This window comes from Columba livia, chromosome 25 (assembly GCF_036013475.1).
Source record: "Columba livia isolate bColLiv1 breed racing homer chromosome 25, bColLiv1.pat.W.v2, whole genome shotgun sequence".
NCBI lineage: Eukaryota > Metazoa > Chordata > Aves > Columbiformes > Columbidae > Columba > Columba livia.
The window spans coordinates 4,009,860-4,031,113 of record NC_088626.1 but is presented as its reverse complement, the minus strand read 5'-3'; the positions used below and the strand labels follow the sequence as shown (position 1 = coordinate 4,031,113).

The 21,254-nt window shown below is 43.7% G+C and overlaps 1 protein-coding gene across 2 annotated transcripts in view; it reads left to right on the top strand.

The window, feature by feature from the left end:
- Positions 1 to 20,619, top strand: part of SLC23A2 (solute carrier family 23 member 2) — a 56,118-nt gene extending 35,499 nt beyond the window's left edge. For both annotated transcript variants that reach the window (XM_065040684.1, XM_065040685.1), the window contains exons 6-16: positions 3,012 to 3,100; positions 4,001 to 4,071; positions 5,547 to 5,728; positions 8,482 to 8,602; positions 11,120 to 11,276; positions 12,446 to 12,593; positions 13,118 to 13,223; positions 16,577 to 16,706; positions 16,839 to 16,976; positions 18,364 to 18,459; positions 18,955 to 20,619. In XM_065040684.1, coding sequence (XP_064896756.1) covers positions 3,012 to 3,100; positions 4,001 to 4,071; positions 5,547 to 5,728; positions 8,482 to 8,602; positions 11,120 to 11,276; positions 12,446 to 12,593; positions 13,118 to 13,223; positions 16,577 to 16,706; positions 16,839 to 16,976; positions 18,364 to 18,459; positions 18,955 to 19,187 — 1,471 coding nt within the window. In that variant the 3' untranslated portion in view covers positions 19,188 to 20,619. The remainder of the gene's footprint in view (positions 1 to 3,011; positions 3,101 to 4,000; positions 4,072 to 5,546; positions 5,729 to 8,481; positions 8,603 to 11,119; positions 11,277 to 12,445; positions 12,594 to 13,117; positions 13,224 to 16,576; positions 16,707 to 16,838; positions 16,977 to 18,363; positions 18,460 to 18,954) is intronic.
- Positions 20,620 to 21,254: the final 635 nt, after the last annotated feature.

Here is a 21,254-nt window from a genome sequence, read left to right as displayed (position 1 = left end):
TTGAATGTTACTGTATTCTTGCCAGTATTTAAGCAGTTGCGATGAGTCCTGCAGCAAATTGCATGTGTGCTTGCCAAATTAAAAAGGTGGGGGAACCTTGAATTGACTCTTCCAATACAAATAAATAATTTAGTTTTAATTGTTAATTGTTCTGAGTTGAAGGTAATGAATTGGATTGGAAAGAAATACATGTTAGTGTGGCCTCATAGGGATACCCAGACAAAATGTATATTTTAAGAGCGTGCCCTCATATGGTTACTTGAATAATTTGTGGGTCATTTAGTGCAATTTAAGAACAGTGCAAGCTGAAATCTTGCATTCCAATAGAAAACAGGCAAACAGGCCCACAATTGTTAAAGGTTTATCTAAGAAACAGGATCTTCGGGTGGAAGAGTTATCTCAACAGGGCGGTGGATCACTTGTGGTCATAGATCAGCTTTTCATCTAAAACTTATCCAAACATTTCAGGTTTTCCAATGTCATCATTAGTCGCTATTTTAGTTAGTTTTCTCATCCTTTTCCTTTGAAATAAGAACTTCCCTTATTATTTTATTTTATCTTACTGAATTTAGAAAATCATTCCGCTGTTTTGTATGAAAAGTTCATTCTGATAATCCCACCTCTGTCCTCCATGGTGGTTTTTTATCCTTTTCGGTGGCTTCTCCTTGCACAGGTTTATACACTGAAGACTCAGTTGTGTTTGGGCCTTAAATAAGTGATCTTTAAGGAGAAAACTTCCGCGGTTGAGTGTTTTATAACCCTTTAACATGTGATTCTGGTTTTATGTAAGAGTGGGAATGCGCTATAGCAGCGACATTCTCTAGATGAGGTTTTAAAGTATTTATTGGCAAGGCTGTCAACTACCAAGTATTTCAGCAAATAAAGCTGCTACGGTTTCAAAAGGTCAAATTCTGCGGTTTAAAGGTCCTTAAAGATGGATTTGGCTCACTTATGAGGCGGAGTCATTGTCACTTGGGTACCCATACTAATTTTAGGAATTCAAGCTATTTATTAGATTGTGTAATAAGCCAAAAGATTTGGCAAGGACTCAGAGTAATTAGGATGACTGAGACCATCAAATACAGCTTTAATATACTTGAAGGTTTTAGGTTTGTTGCTGTGCCCATCACTACATTGTCTGAGCCCTCTTACATCTGTGTGAAATGTTAAGATAACGAAGACATTTCCAGATGCTTGAACTGCATGAAAAGCTCTGTCTTCACAAGGGCTGGTGCCAAAATTGAGCAACTTCACAATTTAGACATGAAATTAGAATGATATTCCCATTGTAAGCTGGTGGTACTTTACCCAGTTAGTAACATTTAGTAATGGGAAAGGTATTTTATAAAGTGGTGTTGCAAACTGCAGCTGTGTCTTCGGAAAGAGACTGATCTTGGTTGGCTGATTTTGAGTAGTAAGTTTAACATTAAAATGAAAAGACACATAAATTCCACTCACACATGCAAAAACACGCTATTTTATTTTTATGCTTGGAAAAAATATATATATTTTGGGCCTACTGGCCCTTGTGGTAAATATTCCGTGTTAACCATCTTGTATAAAGGTTGAACAGGTCGCAAAGCAAGATGTGCTAAGATATGCGCAATATGTATATGGGTTGTTTTGTGTGATACAAACCTCATACTCTGTCCAACCGACTTCATCACCGAAGAATGTTTCTGCAATGTATATTTCCAAAACGATCAGGGGGGGACGGAGTTCTGCGTAGGTGGGACGGAGGAGTAACAGCTTGTTACAGGTATTGCGCATTTTGCCGTGGGCACCAACTCGCTCCCTGTGCTTAACGAACCTGGAAAAATAAGGTGAATCATTCACTCGTAGCCACCAACCGTTTCTTCACCAAAGATCGAGCTTTGATTTTTTGCTGGAAGAACCTTTGATGGGAATTTGTGACAGGCGGACGTGCTTGGGGGGCTCGTGTGGCTTAGGAAGTTTGGCTTTTTAATGCAGTTTGCAGTAGGTGGATCAGCTTTTTCGATTCCTAAAAACTCCTTTAAAATCAGTTCTGACTTCCCGCCTGTGAACTTCACCGTTAGTCAGTGTTGTTGGGTTGATCTTTTTTATTAAGCATGTGTAGGATTATTTCCCCCTTCCTTGTGCCTTTTCTGATCTTTATCTGAATCTGCTCCCCTCAGTTTTTTCCTTTGCCGGTGTTTGCACTGGCATCATTGTGGCTGTAAAACAGCCATAAACACAACGCGGTAACCAGAGCCGCAGGAGCAATTAAATGTTCCACGTGTTGCAGTTTGAGATCTGCTATTGAAGAGAATCTTGTTACAATCCATTAATCGACAGTATTTATAGGATAGTTCAAAGTGCGTCTCCTCTGTGGTTAAGTAACACCTGAATATATGTGATGTTGCACGCGCTACGATTGATTCAATAAATATGTAGTTGGTGCTGGTAGATGCTCTTTAGATCTTCAGCCTTTTGGGAAGTGTAAACACCAATGGTAAGAATGTCGTCTTGAAATTCTTGTATTTATTGTCAGTAGCCACCTGGAACATCTAATCAGCTCTTATCAGCCTCATAGTTATTTACACGTACACTTCGAGATGAATGTACAAATGACTGTAGTGCTTGTCATGCAAAGGGAAGGTGTTGAGCACGCAGACCGTGTGCTGCTCCATCCAAGAGCTTTTTGAATGCAGTGGGATGGTAAAAGCTGCACGTTCTGGTGCTTACATGAGGATCTGCATCTGTATCCTGGTTGTGCTGCTGAGTCAAAAGCTTAAATCAAAGTCTGGTACCTACCAGGAATTACCTGTTATAGGTGTTGTATTAGTGTAGCATCTTCTGTTAAGTCCTGGGTTTGTGGAGTCGTAGTGGTTTTATGTCTGTTCTTTTTAATGACTTCTTATATTTCACATTCTTAATAACCACCAAAAAAAGATGGTTTTGAGAGTGAGCCACCACCTCTCTGCGATTGATACCCTGACCGTACCGTAACACCAAGAAACATCAGCGTCTCTTCTTTCCCTTTCCACCAGGTTACCCTTGTTTCAAGCAAGTGCTTTTGCATTCTTAGCGCCTGCTAGAGCAATCCTCTCCCTGGAGAAGTGGAAATGTAATAATACAGGTAACTGTCATTTACCCTCGTTCAGCTTTAAGTGACGAATGACCCAGATCACATACAGTGCAACTGCAAAACCGTTGGATAGGAAACTGCAATTAATGAGCAGGGAATAGAAGAAAATAAGATCTCTCTTTTTACAATATTAAAACTTTGTGCCTTGGAAAAAGATTCTTAAAATTGCCCTTGTTGAATTCTCTTGCTGGGATTTTTTATTTAATATTAAAAATATTGACGGAAGAAATCTATGAGTAGCGCAAAACAATTCTGCTGTTAACAATGTAGAGAAAGGCAGAAGGATTTTGTAAATGTTCCTTTCTGGTATTTGGAAATAGTGAGTCCAGTCGAGTCCTTTTTTAAGCTGAGTAGCAGGAAGTTTGAGCAATGTTCAGCATCACCTCAGGACCAGTATTTCCCTGTTTAACTCATATCTGATGGGTTTTGCAGAGCAAGTTTGGACAATATTCAATTGTTAACGTGTTTTCAAGATGAGCCTTTGCTGCATCTTGCTCTTGAACCTTTTAACCTTCCAGAGGTGTCACTATGGGTCAGTTCATTGTTCAGTGAGTGACCCAAATTGGTGAACAGCAAACGCTGAAGTGCTGGATTTCTAGTTGGGGAATTCTGCATTCATCTGTTTATTGGAGTGGGAAAAGGATCCCTAATTGACCTTTCTTTCTGAAAGTTATGATTTTTTCCCACTTTGGTGCAGTGGGTAAAATTAGTGGTTGGCTCGTGAGGAATGGAAACGTGTTATTACTTGATTTGTAGCATTGCAGAACTTTTCTTCTGTGTAAATCAAGGCTTATTTGTCAGACGCAGCTTAAGGAGAGGTTTGGTTTGTATTAAATAATGGCAAAGTGGCCGAGGAATAAATACCCATGGTTTTTTCTTCTTTTTTGTAAGATATAACAGTTACAAATGGAACAACAGAGCTGCTGCACACTGAGCACATCTGGTATCCCAGAATACGAGAGGTAATGTAAGAGTCGCCTTTAGCTGTTGATCTGTCCAATTCCAGTCCAGTTTCTCACCCAACCCTCTGTGTGTTCTCGTCTTTAAGTTGGTAATTCTTTTTTTCACTGCGATTTTCATTTGAATATATCCCTTTACTCATTTCGTGAAAGCCTTCATTTTTTTTGTATTTTTTTACGTCTCATTCATTGCTGGACAGCAAAATACAAGGAGTTAGTTGCCACGTTCCAAAAGACACGCAGTAAAACGTGAGATGAAAACTCTTCTTGTAACACTTTGCGATTTGCGCTCGCTGGCAGCGGTTCAGCTGCTCCCAGGCCACGTGCCTGCTGTCCCGTGTTCAATAGGCTGTCCCGTGGAAGGTAAATATGCAGTTAGCAAATCCGTCCATCCCTGGGTGTCTTAAGACAATTCTCCTGAGCGACTTGTTGAACTAGATCCAGCTCCTTCTCCACTCGCAGCACCGCAGTCTGGACTCGGTCCCGCTCTGCAGAATCACAGAATCCCAGAATGTCAGGGATTGGAAGGGACCTGGCAAGCTCATCCAGTGCAATCCCCCCATGGAGCAGGAACACCCAGATGAGGTTACACAGGAAGGTGTCCAGGCGGGTTGGAATGTCTGCACAGAAGGAGACTCCACAACCCCCCTGGGCAGCCTGGGCCAGGCTCTGCCACCCTCACCAGGAACAAGTTTCTTCTCAAATTTAAGTGGAACCTCTTGTGTTCCAGTTTGAACCCATTACCCCTTGTCCTATCACTGGTTGTCACCGAGAAGAGCCTGGCTCCGTCCTCCTGACACTCCCCCTTTAGATATTTATAACCATTAATGAGCCCGGTGTGCGCAGGCGTCCCAGCGGAGTGCTAGCTAGCGCAATCCAAACTCAGGCGTGTGTCATGGAATTTTTCTCTCCCATCCCGTCGCTTTGGGCTGCGCGCTTTTCCTGAATTAAAACCCACCCCTCTCTCTTCCCCATGTTCAAACCATAGCGACATCCCGCCAAGAGCCCTGCAGCCACGAGGGCTGACAGTCTCCTGAGACCACAACGCTGCTCTATACCAGCTTCTAAGGAGCACTTGTGAACAGTGCAGCCCACACTCTGTCCCTAGGAGCTAGGAGCATCACCTCCCACCTCCGTGGCGCCTGCAACCCTTGCCGGTTCGATCTGAGAGCTTAAAGGTTAGCCTGGAACCCAGGTCTCCTGTCTGACAGTGTGATGTGCTATCCGCACAGCGACCAGGCTGGCCCACTGGTCTGTTGTGGCATAGTTTTGTGGAGAAAAAAATAATAAAATTAAAAAAAACATAAGCGTTATGCTTAAACAATAAGCCACTTAAACATAATGAGCTGTTTTATGACGAAAAATTTGCTGAGTTCTTCTGTGTCGCTGAATTCTTTTAAGTGCAGTTTGTAATCCAGAGCAGAAAAACGAAACGTTTGCTGTTTGCTTTTAACTCCTTCCCGTTCTTGTGTGTTCAGATCCAAGGTGCTATTATCATGTCCTCCCTGATAGAAGTGGTGATCGGCTTGCTCGGCCTTCCCGGCGCCCTGTTGAGATACATCGGACCTCTGACCATCACGCCAACCGTCGCTCTCATCGGCCTCTCCGGTTTCCAAGCCGCTGGAGAAAGAGCCGGCAAACACTGGGGTATCGCTATGCTGTGAGTACTCCAGAGTGTTCTTGGCAGGAGTTTTGGGGCGCCAGGAAAAAGCCAGAGGCTCCCAGTGTGCAGAAATAGCCTGGGCAGGAATGGGAGTGGGTCTGGGGTAGGGTTAATTGGCCATTTGGAAATAAGGATGGCAGCAACTCGAGAAGAGGAAGGGAAGGACAACAGTGTAAGGTGAGGAATGGAGAACAGAGGATTGTATGAAACAATAGTTGGTCTGGGAACCATTGGCTGGGTCTAAATCGGTGTTACGGCAAAGATGATTTAGTGAAACACCAGAGAGATCAGTGAACAATTTTAATTTCTGGTTTTATGATGGTAGCGTATATATTTCTTATTCTGCAAAAGTGAGTAAATACCATTGGTAGTAGTGGTCCAGTTATCACTATTACTGGTTTGCTTATCCATAGCCTAGAGAAATTTGTACGATGACAGAGAACGTATGTATTTCCATGAATGCCATCAGTCGATGAGGCAAAAGTAGTCAGGTTTCTGTTCAGTGGACAAAAAAGCCAAATTTCAGGGCATGATCTATGTGCTTCTGTAAGTAGAGATGCCAGGGAAATTAAAGAATTGAGATTAGTGGGGTGAAAGGGAGTAACTGAGAAAAATGAGATGAAGAGAAGACAAAAGCTTCCTGTGTGATGCTGTGGATAACCAGCCAGCTCAGGATGGAAACCACGTTTTAGGGAGAAGGAAATGGGCTGAGGCGGTTGCTCTATTCAATATATAGTGACCAACTTTGTGCTGGCTCTGGAAGCGGAAGGAACAACTTGATGAGATCGGGTTCTGATTTGACTAATCTGTTTGCACAGTACTTTGAACACATAAACTATTCTGTAAGTGCAGCTTATGATTAAAAGGGCTGTTTAATTCTCTTTTATCTCGGATGTTAGCATCATGAATATTTTTGTAATTCAGCTATGTCAAAGCAGCTGACCCAAAGGAATGTTTTATTTTGCTGTAAAACAAATTCTCTGCAAGTTGGGACTAATGTTAAATCAATCAAGCCAGACCTTTGGTGAACTGGACATGGAAACATGTAATTAAAGTTGACATTTTGCAGCTGGAAAAAAAAACCAAATCAATTTAGGAGCAGGATTTAAATATTACCCAGTCAATAAGTATTTCTGGCTTCTGCTATGCAAGAATGTAACTCCATAGCCATCCAGAGCCACTCATAAGTAACTGATCTCTACAAGATGTGGCACTTGAAGTTGTCTTGACTGTTTTGATGAGTTAAAAATCCTGTATTGCTGACTCTCACAGCAGAATAAAACCTGGGTAAGAGCTGTTATCCTGTTAACTGCAGATGCTATTTGACAAGATTTTCGGATCCCAAGTGGTTTTCTGACCTCCTGCAGGTGCCGGGCTGAAAGAATTGAACCCATAAACCACAGCACATCGTGGTGGGTCAAACGGGAAATTATTCCTGACTTGCTCTTTGCCTCAACATCTGGTGAATAAAACTGGGCTTTTGGGCCCTCAATTTTGGTAATATTTTACAGAATGGCAGTAACCCCACTATATAATAAAATACTACACCTATTTTGTAGACAAGCAAACTGGGAAATGAATTGGTCTCAGTGAATGTCAATGCATGTGTCCTCCTCAGCATTATTTACAACTCTCTACTAAATAAATCGAAATAAAAAGCCACCAGTCCGCAGCATTGCGGGAGAGCCGCTGTTTGGAGCGCAGCCCATCTCTCCATAATGGGCTTGGGGAAAAATGCCAAAATGTTTTGTGAACGCACAGAAAAGGTGCCTTTATCATTCGGGGGTAAAGGACCTAAATGCTTCTTGTACAGAGCTCTTTGTTCCTGAAGACCGAGGGAGAATAAAGCTCCGTTTTGTTTCTTATGGACTGAAACCGATCCTGGACAGAAAGGGGAGGGAAGCTGAAAATCTGCCTTTTTATTTAGAATAAAGTCAGCTGATAAAAACATCATCTCAGATTGCAGACATCTTGACTCTCTGGAGCCTTTTTATAACCAAACTGGGCTTGGGTCTTTCAGAGTCGAGCAACCTGCTTTCTAGAATACTTCTTATTGCAGTGGATGCTTAATTTAACTGTAGAGTTGAATAAATTTGGAGCATCTAGAGGAGCTCAGCAATTTGGATGAGGGGGGAGGATTTGTAATACTTGAGGCATCTAAAAACTGTAATAAGTGAACTGCAGTTGAATGGAATCTTGTTTTTTTGGGGCTCTGTTCTGCTTGATTTACAGCTGTTTAGTGAAAGATGCATATACAAAAAAGGGGGATCCTTAAGAAATCATTTCCCTTGACAGAAATTTTTCAAGTGCTTTGGAGTTTAACGCAAGATTTGAAATGTAAAACATTTTATATACAGGCTCCCAGTTTTCCTGCTTCTTCCTATTTGTGGGCAGCGACCTTTGTGCTTCATACGCACAAAAAATGGCACAAAAATGGGAGTTTTAGTCAAAAAGAAGCGAGGGCACAGTGCAGCCCTTTGGCTGCTTGGCTCTGGAAATCTTTATCTAATCTGATTAATTTTCTTGGTTTCATTTACCTGTTTGCTGCTGTTATTGCAGCACTTTAGAATACAAATCATTTTGGCTTGGATTTACTTAAAACACATCCTCTTCTGATGTGCTAAATTTCCAGTGTACGTTGATATTCTGTGTCTGAAGTGCCTGAACGGGTTTGTGCTGAGAAGGATTTTTAACATATTGCTTCTAATCATTTGTCCCTCTTGTCCCACCCTTCTTTTTTTTTTTTGCAGGACTATTTTCCTGGTATTGCTGTTTTCTCAGTATGCCAGAAATGTCAAATTTCCCTTACCCATCTACAAATCCAAGAAAGGATGGACAGCGTACAGACTGCAGCTTTTCAAAATGTTCCCTGTAAGTAGTTAAACTTCAGTTGGAAAAAAAAATAAATAAAATCACAGAAAGTCAGGGGATGGAAAGGACCTGGCAAGCTCATCCAGTGCAATCCCCCCATGGAGCAGGAACACCCAGATGAGGTTACACAGGAAGGTGTCCAGGCGGGTTGGAATGTCTGCACAGAAGGAGACTCCACAACCCCCCTGGGCAGCCTGGGCCAGGCTCTGCCACCCTCACCAGGAACAAGTTTCTTCTCATATTTAAGTGGAACCTCCTGTGTTCCAGTTTGAACCCATTGCCCCTTGTCCTATCACTGGTTGTCACCGAGAAGAGCCTGGCTCCATCCTCCTGACACTCCCCCTTTAGATATCTGGAAACATGAATGAGTCCCCCCTCAGTCTCCTCTTGTCCAGCTCCAGAGCCCCAGCTCCCTCAGCCTTTCCTCACCCGGGAGATGCTCCACTCCCTTCAGCATCTTTGTTGCCCTGCGCTGGACTCTCTGCAGCAGTTCCCTGTCCTGCTGGAACTGAGGGGCCACAACTGGACACAATATTCCAGGTGTGGTCTCCCCAGGGCAGAGCAGAGGGGCAGGAGAACCTCTCTGACCTACTGACCACCCCCTTCTAACCCACCCCAGGTACCATTGGCTTCCTGGCCACAAGGGCCCAGTGCTGGCTCATGGTCACCCTGCTGTCCCCAGGACCCCCAGGTCCCTTTCCCCTATGCTGCTCTCTAATAGGTCATTCCCCAACTTATACTGGAACCTGGGGTTGTTCCTACCCAGATTCAAGACTCTACACTTGCCCTTGTTCTATTTCATTCAATGTTTCCCTGCCCAACTCTCCAGCCTGTCCAGGTCTCTGATGGCAGCACAGCCTTTCGGCGTGTCAGCCACTCCTCCCAGCTTGGTGTCATCAGCAAACTTGCTGACAGTCACTCTATTCCCTTGTCCAAATCATTGATGAATATATTGAATAATACAGGCCCCAGTACTGCCCCCTGAGGCACTGCACTAGATCCAGGCCTCAACTGGACTCTGGCCCATTGAGCACAACTCTCTGGCTTCTTCCCTTCAGCCAGTTCACAGTCCACCTCACTACCCTGTCGTATAGACGACACTCTCTCAGTTCAGCTGTGAGGATGCTGTGGGAGACTGTATCAAATGCCTTATTCAAGTCAAGGTAGATCACGTCCACCACTCTGCCATCATCCATCCATCTTATGTCCTCATAAAAGTCAGTGAGGTTGGTCAAGCACAACTTCCCCTTGGTGAAGCCATGTTGACTGCCCCTAATGACCCTCTTATTCCTGATATGCCTTGAGATGGCACCCAGGATAAGTCGTTCCATCAGTTTCCCAGGGATGGAGGTGAGGCTGACCGGTGTATAGTTACCCAGGTCCTCCTTCCTGCCCTTTTTGAAGACTGGAGTGACATTTGCTTTCCTCCAGTCCTCAGGCACCTCTCCCGTTTCCCCAGACTTGGCAAAGATGATGGAGAGCGGTCCAGCAATGACCTCAGCCAGCTCCCTCAGCACCCACTGGTGCATCCCATCCGGACCCATGGATTTATGGATGTCCACATTGCCGAACTGCTCCCTAACCCAGTCCTCATCAACCCAGGCAAATTCCTCCACTGTCCTGCCTTCCTCTGGGGCCTCAGTGGTACAGGGCTCCTCAGGACAGCCTCCGGCAGAGCAGAGACAAAGAAGCATTCAGTAACTCTGCCTTCTCTGCATCTTCTGTCACCAGGGCACCCACCTCGTTCATCAGTGGGCCTACATTGCCTACATTGCCAAAACTAATTTGTGTTTTGGGTTTTTTGTTTTTCTTTGGTTTTGATATTTCATAATACAATAGATCACAAAGGTGAGATAAAAGCTTAAATAGGCTGATGGGAAACTTAACAAAATGGCTCATTTGCCAAAGGAAATAGTCTGATGTTGTAGTTTTGCCAGAGCCCATTGTGGTATCTGTGATGAAGAGTTGTTGGAGTGATGAAGATGGTGGAGGGAGGGGAGGGGCAGAGAAGGAGGTGAGTTTATTCATGCAGTGAAAGCCTAAACGGAGCCCTCAAAGGAATGGTAAGATCATTATCTTCTAGTTTTCTGAAAGTAATACTCCATTCTGCCGTGTGAAAGACTTCTTTTTAATTCTCCAGTAAAGTTGAGACTAATTCCTGAGTTTGTGTAAGTGCCCATTTGGAGACTTTCCCAGTTGTGAAGGGAGAGAAGAAGCTCTAATTCTACGGCTTTTGTAACAGCAGCTTCGTTAGGGACCAGGGAGGAAAACACCTAATGGAGCTATTACAGGATTTACTGCTTGTTCAGACTTAAAATTTTACTTCAGGTCCCACTTAGGCCGGGGGGAAACACCTAACGGATCTATTACAGGATTTACTGCTCGTTCAGACCCAAAATTTCACTTCAGATCCCGCTCAGGTGTCTGCATAATAGATATTCTGCGCAGGAACCATTTGCTGTTGATGAACATTGCTGGTGATGGTTTATTTTAAAGAGCTTTTCTTCTCTTTCCCAGATTATTTTAGCCATTTTGGTGTCGTGGTTGCTTTGCTTCATCTTCACGGTGACAGACGTCTTTCCCCCCGACAGTTCCAAGTACGGTTTCTACGCTCGCACAGACGCCCGGCGGGGAGTGCTCTTGGTCGCTCCGTGGTTCAAGGTTCCTTATCCTTGTAAGTAGATCTGGTTTTAAGAGCTGGTTTTTCTAATACTACACCTACGAGTATCGTTTCTGCTGTTTTCAGAAGCGTTGCTATTTTGCTCTCAGTACCATATTCCAATGCACTCAACTTGCACTGAACTAAAGACATCGGAGGTGAGGTTGATGGGTTTTTTCTTATTTTCCTTTTTAATTTGATACTTTAAGGCCTCACCCAAGAAAGACTAAGTCTGTGAAACTTGAACTTGTACAAGGCACTTGCAGAGTTTATCTAGGTAACTCTTGACTTCTAATAATATAACGTGACTCTATATAAAACATGGATTTTTTGAGGAATGGTCGATTTATCTGGGCTTGTATAAAGATGCATTATGGCAACTCTTGTAGATCTACTGGAGTCATCAATTCTCATTTAAAGAGAGTTTTTTCCAGCTTAATGCTCTTTCCTGCCCCACACATGCTCATTCTTGGTGTAGCACAATGTAACGATGACACAAAAATGTCCCGACTTCCAGCAGCAGTGTTGGAATCAGGCTGATGAAAAGTCAGGGGGTGCCAATCAGTGCTTTCAAAGGACAAAAAAGTATTTATAAGAGGACACAAAACTCTTTACCCAAGCCTCGTTCATTCACATTCGTGTGATTTCAAGTCCCTTTTGTTGCGAGAGGCTCATCTGTTTCAAAGAGATAAAAGCATCAAGGCAATTGCTGTGGAAAACCTGCCAAGCTTTTCTACGGGCTTAAATTAATCTGATTTTTCTCCTCGACAAAAATTTAAAGTTGGAGGGTGTCTGTGCAGTGATCGTAGCTGGTTGTTGGCCTTTGGTTTCAAGTTTGGTCTACTGAAGAGGAAGGCTGAGTTTTGAGAGCAATAATAACTAGGTAGCGTTCGCCTCACTGATCAGAATTGTTTTTCCACAAGCGGTAGTACGAATTCCTTCTCTTCTGAACAGGAGGAATGTTTTTTGGTGGGGTTTAGGGCTTTTTGGGTATTTTCCAAGCGTGATCAAAGCGGTCGGGTCGGCCGTTTTTCCATTGCTCCTTTCATCTCCATGAACTTGCCAGACTGTGTTACTGTGAAGGGAGTTTGCCGATTCCACTAAAGACGAATACATTGCTGGCTGTTTTGATACCGACATTGTTTTCTATGGCACGAGAGATTTCAGTTTTCTTTTCTTCACAGTTCAGTGGGGACTGCCAACAATTTCAGCCGCCGGGGTGATAGGAATGCTCAGCGCCGTTGTTGCCAGCATTATCGAATCAATAGGAGATTACTACGCCTGTGCCAGGTTGTCGTGTGCTCCCCCTCCACCTATTCATGCCATAAACAGGTATGTCAAAAAATATAACGATTTTTCAGTGTCTTAAGCTATTTTTTTCCCTTTGGATAAGACAGGAATGTGCTCTGAGATTAAAAACTACAATTTGGTCAAGGACAAGGGCCAAGGGGCTGAAATATGAGATGCAACTGTCGTATTGAATTATTTTATTGCAAGTGCAGCGTTGGAAACTTAGTCCTGTTGCTGCTGGAGTCTGTGGAAGTTAATAGGACAGTTTCTGTAGGGATGGAGTGCTAAATCGGTTTGGAATCAGGGTGGCTTCTCAAATTCATTTGAAGTGCAATTTTAGAAATAAGGAGCAGCCCTAAGTTTGACTCGAATTACTTTGAAATTTCCTCAGTTTGAGAATGTGGGTGTCTAAGACATAGAAAACAGAACTCAGGTTGGTTTTGCAGGTGTGTCGGAGCTTGAAATATGAATTATAATAATGAATGCGGGACAGGTGCCTTAGCAGGCGTGCAGTCTGAAGCGAGTCTGTGCTAATACAAGTTTGACTCTTTCTCTGTGATTTCCAGAGGGATTTTTATTGAGGGTCTCTCCTGTGTTCTGGATGGCGTATTTGGGACAGGGAACGGATCCACTTCTTCCAGCCCCAACATCGGTGTCCTGGGCATCACGAAGGTTTGTGCTTTACCTTGATTCCTCAGTGACTGAAGTATTTTATCTCCTTTGGTGCCACTTTCATGTTTCCCAGCATGATCCTCCTCCAGTAAACCATACTACTTATTGCTTTGTGCACACAGACTTTACACTGCATTCTGAATTTACACATTGGCTGTAGCAGCCGTTGTCTAATGGAATCACATTCTGCATAAGGACCTCAAAAACCTTATTTTTATTTGGAGTAAAGCGCAGTTAGAAAACCTGCATAAAGCACATGATGCTAAATAAGCTTTGAAAATCAAGGCAGCATTTCAGGTCTCTAAGGGTTCTTTGAGTTGAGGCGTAAACACTGTAAACCGTAAAGAAATTGATATTCTTTTGTGCTAAAGAACTGACTGTTTTTAATGTCTCAATGAAACGCAACTTGAGGTCCTTGGGTCTTATCTACGTCTGTACTCGGATGTTGCACATAAGGTAACTTCAACATTAAATGTGCCCTAAATAGTTGTTTCTGGCATGATAGGTTCTTAAAGCACTGAGCATGCTTAGGGGATCACCTGTTTTTTGGGGTGTTACTCAGCCAAATATATCAATATTTGAGGAATTCCTTTATTCACGTGCAGCACTGGATATGTGCTTGAATGCCTTGCTGAAGCAGGAGACCTTGGACTGCAGATAGATTTGCTCGATATTGTTAATTTAACCTTGTTAAGAAATATCACCCGAATGGGTAAGAGTAATTTATGTTGGAAACACGTACATCTTGTTGCGTGTTTCGCTTGAAAAATAAATCAACTTCATGTGTACAAGACAGAAAATGTACGCTCTCCACTTACAATAACTCATCCTTCTGACTTAATCTAATAGAGATGATGGATTTATCTTCAGCCATTTTTTTTCTGCACAAAGGATGATTCTCTTTGGTTTTACAGTGGAACATAAATACTAATAGCACCATCTGCTGTCCGTATGAGTCTCCCAGTCAGCTGCTGATGGAAATTTCCTGGAATAAATGTTAGAAGAACCCTTCAAGAGAGGCTTATTGTGTTCTGCTCCCTTTCTGTTGTTACTTCATAGGGCTTGATATGAATTAACAGCCATTTTTTTATTAACAGTCTGCAGAAATGAGTGCACATTGTGCTTTGAAATGGGGAAAAATGAATGTTAAGCTGGCAGCTGTTAGAGAACAGAGTTAACTACAGTTGGTTCTACTGGAGGAGTGAATGTCCCTTATCTGGGTGGCACAGCTGGATGGCTCTGCTCCAGTGTTTTGTCTTGTTTTCTTGTCTGCACACTCATTCCTAACCCCCCCATAGTTTTTCAGCTTTGATTTGTATCAAAATAGGGGTTTTTTTGGCGTGTAGATGCTCCACTGTTTATTTAGGAGAGGAAATCTTTAGTGCTTGTGAGCAAAGACTGCATAGCCCTGGTGATCCCATCGTACCAGAGCAACATTTGAAAGAGACATTTATCTGCTTCAAAATCAGTGTATGATGACACTTAGAATTTAAATGTACGGTATTTACACCCAGTTGAAGCCCAAAAGTCTTGGAGCTAATCTGTGAGCGAGTTTTATTTGATGACAATCAATTTCTGATTAGTTGGGGCAAAATATAGGCAGTTTATCCCACAATGTGGTGATGACATGGATGCTCCGGTAAGGTACCAGGTACCGTATCAATGCTTCATTTTTTTTCTCATTTCACTCATTAAGCTCAGTCACACATAATTAACGAATTAATATCTACTTCTCTTTAAAGCTTAATACTGCGTAATAGGGCACCTACAAAGGGCTTTGCTAGAAACCACCTTGGCAGTGTAAAAGGGGTTTTTTTGTACCTGATGTTCCTCTTATTCAAGTATAACACAACTAAAATATTGAACATTCAGGTTTTTCAGCTGCTGCTACAAAAAAGTACCAGAGAAATACTGCCCTGAAGTTTGAATGCTTAAAATAAGTATGGGAAGGAAGTACAGGCACTTGGCGTCAGTTTTAGCACAGCCACGATTTGCATGTGAAATGAATTTGGTTCTGAGCTCAAAGAGGGATGTTATAAAACCAGCTTATAATCTCTGCCTAGAAAACCAGCATCTCCTTCAAGTGAACTGCATGGTAGGTCAGTAATATAACTAATAATACAAATTCTTGTATAACAGGGCAGCAACATGTGGATTTTATTATTTTTTCCCCATTTGCATTGTAATTGGTCTGTTTGCCGCCTCTCCTTTTTGTTTTCTTTATTGTAGATGGGACTGTGCCACGTTTCATGGTTATTGTGGCTGTAGCTGTTACAGATGGGTTTAAACATGTCTTAATGAAAACAAAACCTAATCAGGTTAAAATTGCAGCGCAGCCACGTTACAGCTGAGCCCTCCAAGCCATTTGTAAAGGCTCTGCAGCCTGTGCTTCAGCACCACACGCAAAAATCAACCCAGAATCCCAGAATGTCAGGGGTTGGAAAGGACCTCAAAAGCTCATCCAGTGCAATCCCCCCATGGAGCAGGAACACCCAGATGAGGTTACACAGGAAGGTGTCCAGGCGGGTTGGAATGTCTGCACAGAAGGAGACTCCACAACCCCCCTGGGCAGCCTGGGCCAGGCTCTGCCACCCTCACCAGGAACAAGTTTCTTCTCAAATTTAAGTGGAACCTCTTGTGTTCCAGTTTGAACCCATTGTCCCTTGTCCTATCACCAGTTGTCACCAAGAAGAGCCTGGCTCCATATTCGTGACACTCACCCTTTCCATATTGATCACCATGAATGAGTCCCCCCTCAGTCTCCTCTTGTCCAGCTCCAGAGCCCCAGCTCCCTCAGCCTTTCCTCACCCGGGAGATGCTCCACTCCCTTCAGCATCTTTGTTGCCCTGCGCTGGACTCTCTGCAGCAGTTCCCTGTCCTGCTGGAACTGAGGGGCCACAGCTGGACACAATATTCCAGGTGTGGTCTCCCCAGGGCAGAGCAGAGGGGCAGGAGAACCTCTCTGACCTACTGACCACCCCCTTCTAACCCACCCCAGGTACCATTGGCTTCCTGGCCACAAGGGCCCAGTGCTGGCTCATGGTCACCCTGCTGTCCCCAGGACCCCCAGGTCCCTTTCCCCTACGCTGCTCTCTAATAGGTCATTCCCCAACTTACACTGGAACCTGGGGTTGTTCCTGCCCAGATTCAAGACTCTACACTTGCCCTTGTTCTATTTCATTAAATTTTTCCCACCCAACTCTCCAGCCTGTCCAGGTCTCACTGGATGGCAGCACAGCCTTCTGGCGTGTCAGCCACTAACACACAGGAGCTTGAAAAGAAGCTTTAAATGCCAAAGAGAATAATAAATAACGTGCAAGGCGTAAAGTGAGGGGTTTTTTGCTCTCATGCAGGTGGGAAGCCGGCGGGTGATTCAGTACGGCGCAGCCTTCATGCTCCTGCTGGGGATGGTCGGCAAGTTCAGCGCTCTGTTCGCCTCACTGCCCGATCCCGTGCTTGGCGCCCTCTTCTGCACTCTCTTCGGTAAAATTATGGTTTTTTGCTCCTTTTTGTGTACTGTGCAGCTTCATCTTTTGCTCTTAGTGCTTTTTTTATGCATGTGTTGCTATCTTTTTTCGCTATGTCAAAGCTGAGGCTTGTTTTCTTTTCGTTTAGGGATGATTACAGCCGTGGGTCTGTCTAACCTCCAGTTCATCGATTTAAATTCTTCTCGTAACCTGTTTGTACTTGGATTTTCCATTTTCTTTGGACTCGTCCTTCCGAGCTATCTCAAACAAAATCCACTGGTCACGGGTACGTTTTTCTGCTCATTTACAGGCAGCATGCTTTTGCCTTCTACTCATACACAAAGTACATGCACAAAGTAATGTAAAATAAGAGAAAAAACATATTATGGAGACAATAAAAGCTATAGATAAGAAGCTGGGTGTGTTCACATAATCCCGGAATGTCAGGGGTTGGAAGGGACCTGGCAAGCTCATCCAGTGCAATCCCCCCATGGAGCAGGAACACCCAGATGAGGTTACACAGGAAGGTGTCCAGGCGGGTTGGAATGTCTGCAGAGAAGGAGACTCCACAACCCCCCTGGGCAGCCTGGGCCAGGCTCTGCCACCCTCACTGAGAAGAAGTTTCTTCTCAAATTTAAGTGGAACCTCCTATGTTCCAGTTTGCACCCATTACCCCTTGTCCTATCACTGGTTGTCACCGAGAAGAGCCTGGCTCCATCCTCCTGACACTCACCCTTTAGATATCTGTAAACATAAAGGAGGTCACCCCTCAGTCTCCTCTGCCCCAGCTCCCTCAGCCTTTCCTCACCCGGGAGATGCTCCACTCCCTTCAGCATCTTTGTTGCCCTGCGCTGGACTCTCTGCAGCAGTTCCCTGTCCTGCTGGAACTGAGGGGCCACAACTGGACACAATATTCCAGGTGTGGTCTCCCCAGGGCAGAGCAGAGGGGCAGGAGAACCTCTCTGACCTACTGACCACCCCCTTCTAACCCACCCCAGGTACCATTGGCTTCCTGGCCACAAGGGCCCAGTGCTGGCTCATGGTCACCCTGTTGTCCCCAGGACCCCCAGGTCCCTTTCCCCTACGCTGCTCTCTAATAGGTCATTCCCCAACTTACACTGGAACCTGGGGTTGTTCCTGCCCAGATTCAAGACTCTACACTTGCCCTTGTTCTATTTCATTCAATGTTTCCCTGCCCAACTCTCCAGCCTGTCCAGGTCTCTGATGGCAGCACAGCCTCTGGCGTGTCAGCCACTCCTCCAGCTTGGTGTCATCAGCAAACTTGTTGATAGTACACTCTGTTCCCTCGAATCAGAATAGAATTAATTGAGCTGTTGAGACCTGATTTTGATGTTCCCCTTTATAGTCTCCTATTTAGTTGAAATTAAGCACTGGGGTCTGCCGGAGAAACTAAAACGGCATTTTGTGACATTTTTATAAACAACTGTAAATTCATGGGGTTGGGTTTTGGGGAAGAAGGTTCCCCACACTGTCCTACATCAGCTGAAAGTTCTGCATCTATTCCCACATTGTTTTAAGAGTTCTATTCAAGTAAATTCCTTGGTGAACTCAATAGGGAGTTTTCCCACTTGTCCTTTGTATAAACCAGTAGGTTGTGTATATGTACAATAAAAATTGAGACTCTAAATGTATTTTTTTTCCTGTTCTTGTAGGAATAGCGGGCATTGATCAAGTACTAAATGTTCTCCTCACTACAGCCATGTTTGTTGGGGGCTGTGTTGCCTTTATTTTGGATAATACCATTCCAGGTCAGCATGTGAAGTTAATTGATGTGAAATAATAACTGCATTTCTGAATGAAGATAAAGCATTTCGTGATGAGGAATTGATTATTGCTTTGGTTGTTGGCTTCTTAAACACCCAGAGCTTAACACTTCTATGCCTCAGTTTCCCTGAGAACTCTCTGAATCCTTTTCAGGCTGAGGTCTCCATTCTATTGACCATATAAAATAGCTGATAAAAATCCACCCAGCATAGTCTTTTTGCGGAGACAGAGTCAAAATATTTTAAGATCCAAACCTGCTTCCGTTTATTTAAGAGCATAAATTTGCCTCAAATTCCAGTTCCAAAATAAAACAGGTAATAGCTATTTCCAGTAAACCTTTTTTTGCCTCTTTGAGGAATCTGGAAGATCTTGGTAGCGTTGTGTCTGAGACTTGGGGTTTTCTTTTATCTCTTAGCTATATACGAGTGCGTTTACATAAAGATATCAATGTATGTTTTCCCTTTCATTTTCCCTCCTAGGAAGCCCTGAAGAAAGGGGAATACGGAAATGGAAGAAAGGGGTCGGTAAAGGAAGCAAATCGCTGGACGGCATGGAAACTTATGATCTGCCTTTTGGCATGAACTTGATTAAAAAATACAGGTGTTTCAGCTTCCTGCCCGTCAGCCCAACATTTGTGGGTTACACGTGGAAAGGCTTCAGGAAAAGCAGCAACTGCAGGAATTCAGATGAAGACTCGGAAGCTACAGTATAGCCTTAGCTGAAATTCTCTTATCTAGTTGTAGTTCAAGATGTATTTGCAGTTTCTTGCCGATTAAGAAGCATTAAAATATATGTTTTGTATATCTGCATTGAAATTCTGGAACCAGAGCTGAGACGGATTTAAAAAAGACAAAGAAAACAAATATAGCTTTCCTGTGGGTGCTGGTAGCCAGATCTAGTGTCTCTGGGTCACGTTTGCTAATGCTTCTCAGTTCGATTGTTTTGCAAAAGCTGTAGATACCGGCGCACCTAAAGCTGTTTCTTTTCAATGGGGCTTCTGGAAGTGTGGAGGTGCTACTGAAAAATGGGCTTTCTTTAGGGCGATTCTTATTGGAGTCATCGCCGCTGGGATTTTTGGCGTGTTCATTGCTGGCAACGGTGGTTATGCCAGGAAAATTGAGTCTGGTGAGAAGGAGAGGAGGGAAAACAAGAAAAAAAGGGAGAAAAAACATACATGTATTCATGTCAGATCCTGTATATATTGTTTTCTACTCACTGATTTGCACATTCCATAATTTCAGCCCCCTGCAGATCAGGCTTAGTTAATAGTGGCAAATCATGAGAGGATTCTCTTGAATTACTGACGGTTCGGTCAGATGTCCAGTGTTAGGACAGCAAATTTCTGTAATAACTTTGCCGATGGAAACGATGAGGAACTTCTGATAGCTCGGTGCTGTCGAAGACACTCATTTCATGGCAATTTATGTGTTTTAAACATTTGCTTTTTCTACCGGGCATTTAACCACCTAATTATAGTGTCCAGGTGCAGGTTTTCTTGAGTTTTGCAGAGATGGGAAACCTTTAATTTCCAGGTGGGACCTGATAACACTTTTACAGTTCAATACCTGTATCCAGCAAGACATTCCCTGGATAAAAACACTCATTATTGAGCTGTTCTAAGCAGTGAAAGCCACGTGGTTCAAAACGCCACGCAAAATCTTGTTGATCGGATATCGAGAGCTGATGCTGCACCTGAGCAGCTTATGTTGCGTTGTCTCTTCTCTTTTTTTGGTGGGGTTTCTGCGAAAGCTCGTGAATGTGGCAGCAATGTCGAACGGCAGAGACACTACATTTGACATCCTCACCCGCCGGATGGTTTCACGGGTATTGGGTCCAAATCAGGGCACCATTCAGATATATTTTTTTTGGCCTGGAATAGTCTCAGCTCTGACGTTACATGGGTGTTCATGCTCATCATGCATTCATCATTAAAAGGTTTCCTCCTGTTTAATGTTCTTACTATTGCAAGTTAGTTTTAGACTTCAGTGTGGCCCCAAAAAGCTGTGGAGATCATCAGGGAAACGTCATGTAATGTCATTTCAAGGCCAGTATGCTCTACGGTGCTTGCGTTTTGTACTCCTGGAAAACAAACAACAGCAGATCCTGTAATACATTAATATATTTATCAAAGTTTGACTACTGGACACGAGCGCAGGAACTCTGTTTGTCTCCGAGTCGACTTCCAGGTGAATTGTTTGATTCTTGACGCATGGAAGGGTCGGGGTGGGGAGGGCGAGGAAAGAGCTCAAGGGATCGATACCGAGTAGCGTAGAGTCGCGCTGATCTGATCCCGTTGCTGTCGTTCTCAGCATGCCGTGCCTCTTTCCAGAAACTATTTTGTATCCCGCTTTTTCCATACCTACGCATGTGTTTGTTCCTGCTTCGGGGAACTTTCAGTAGTTTGGTGTCAATTGGACTGTCTCGACAGCTGGTCAGAGGAGTTGTTGTGTAGTAGACAAGGTTAGTTTACCTGTGAAACAAAAGTCATTTTTGTAATAATCTTTAAAATGTTTTCCTCTTCAGGTAGCGAGGCGTTAGATTTCCACATCTGCTTGCAGGTAGTTTGAGTGCGGACACCTCTAATCAGTGGCACGAAGCTTCCGAATTTCCCAACGTGATGTGCAACCAAAGATGTGAGGGAGACGCGGGGGAGTTTAACATATGTGTGTATATATAGAACAGGATAAAAAAAACAGCCACCTCTGGTGGCCACAGTGTTGTAAAATGCCAAAGCTGGTTGTCTTGTAAGTGTTGAGGAAGGGAGGCAAAAGCGTTTTAT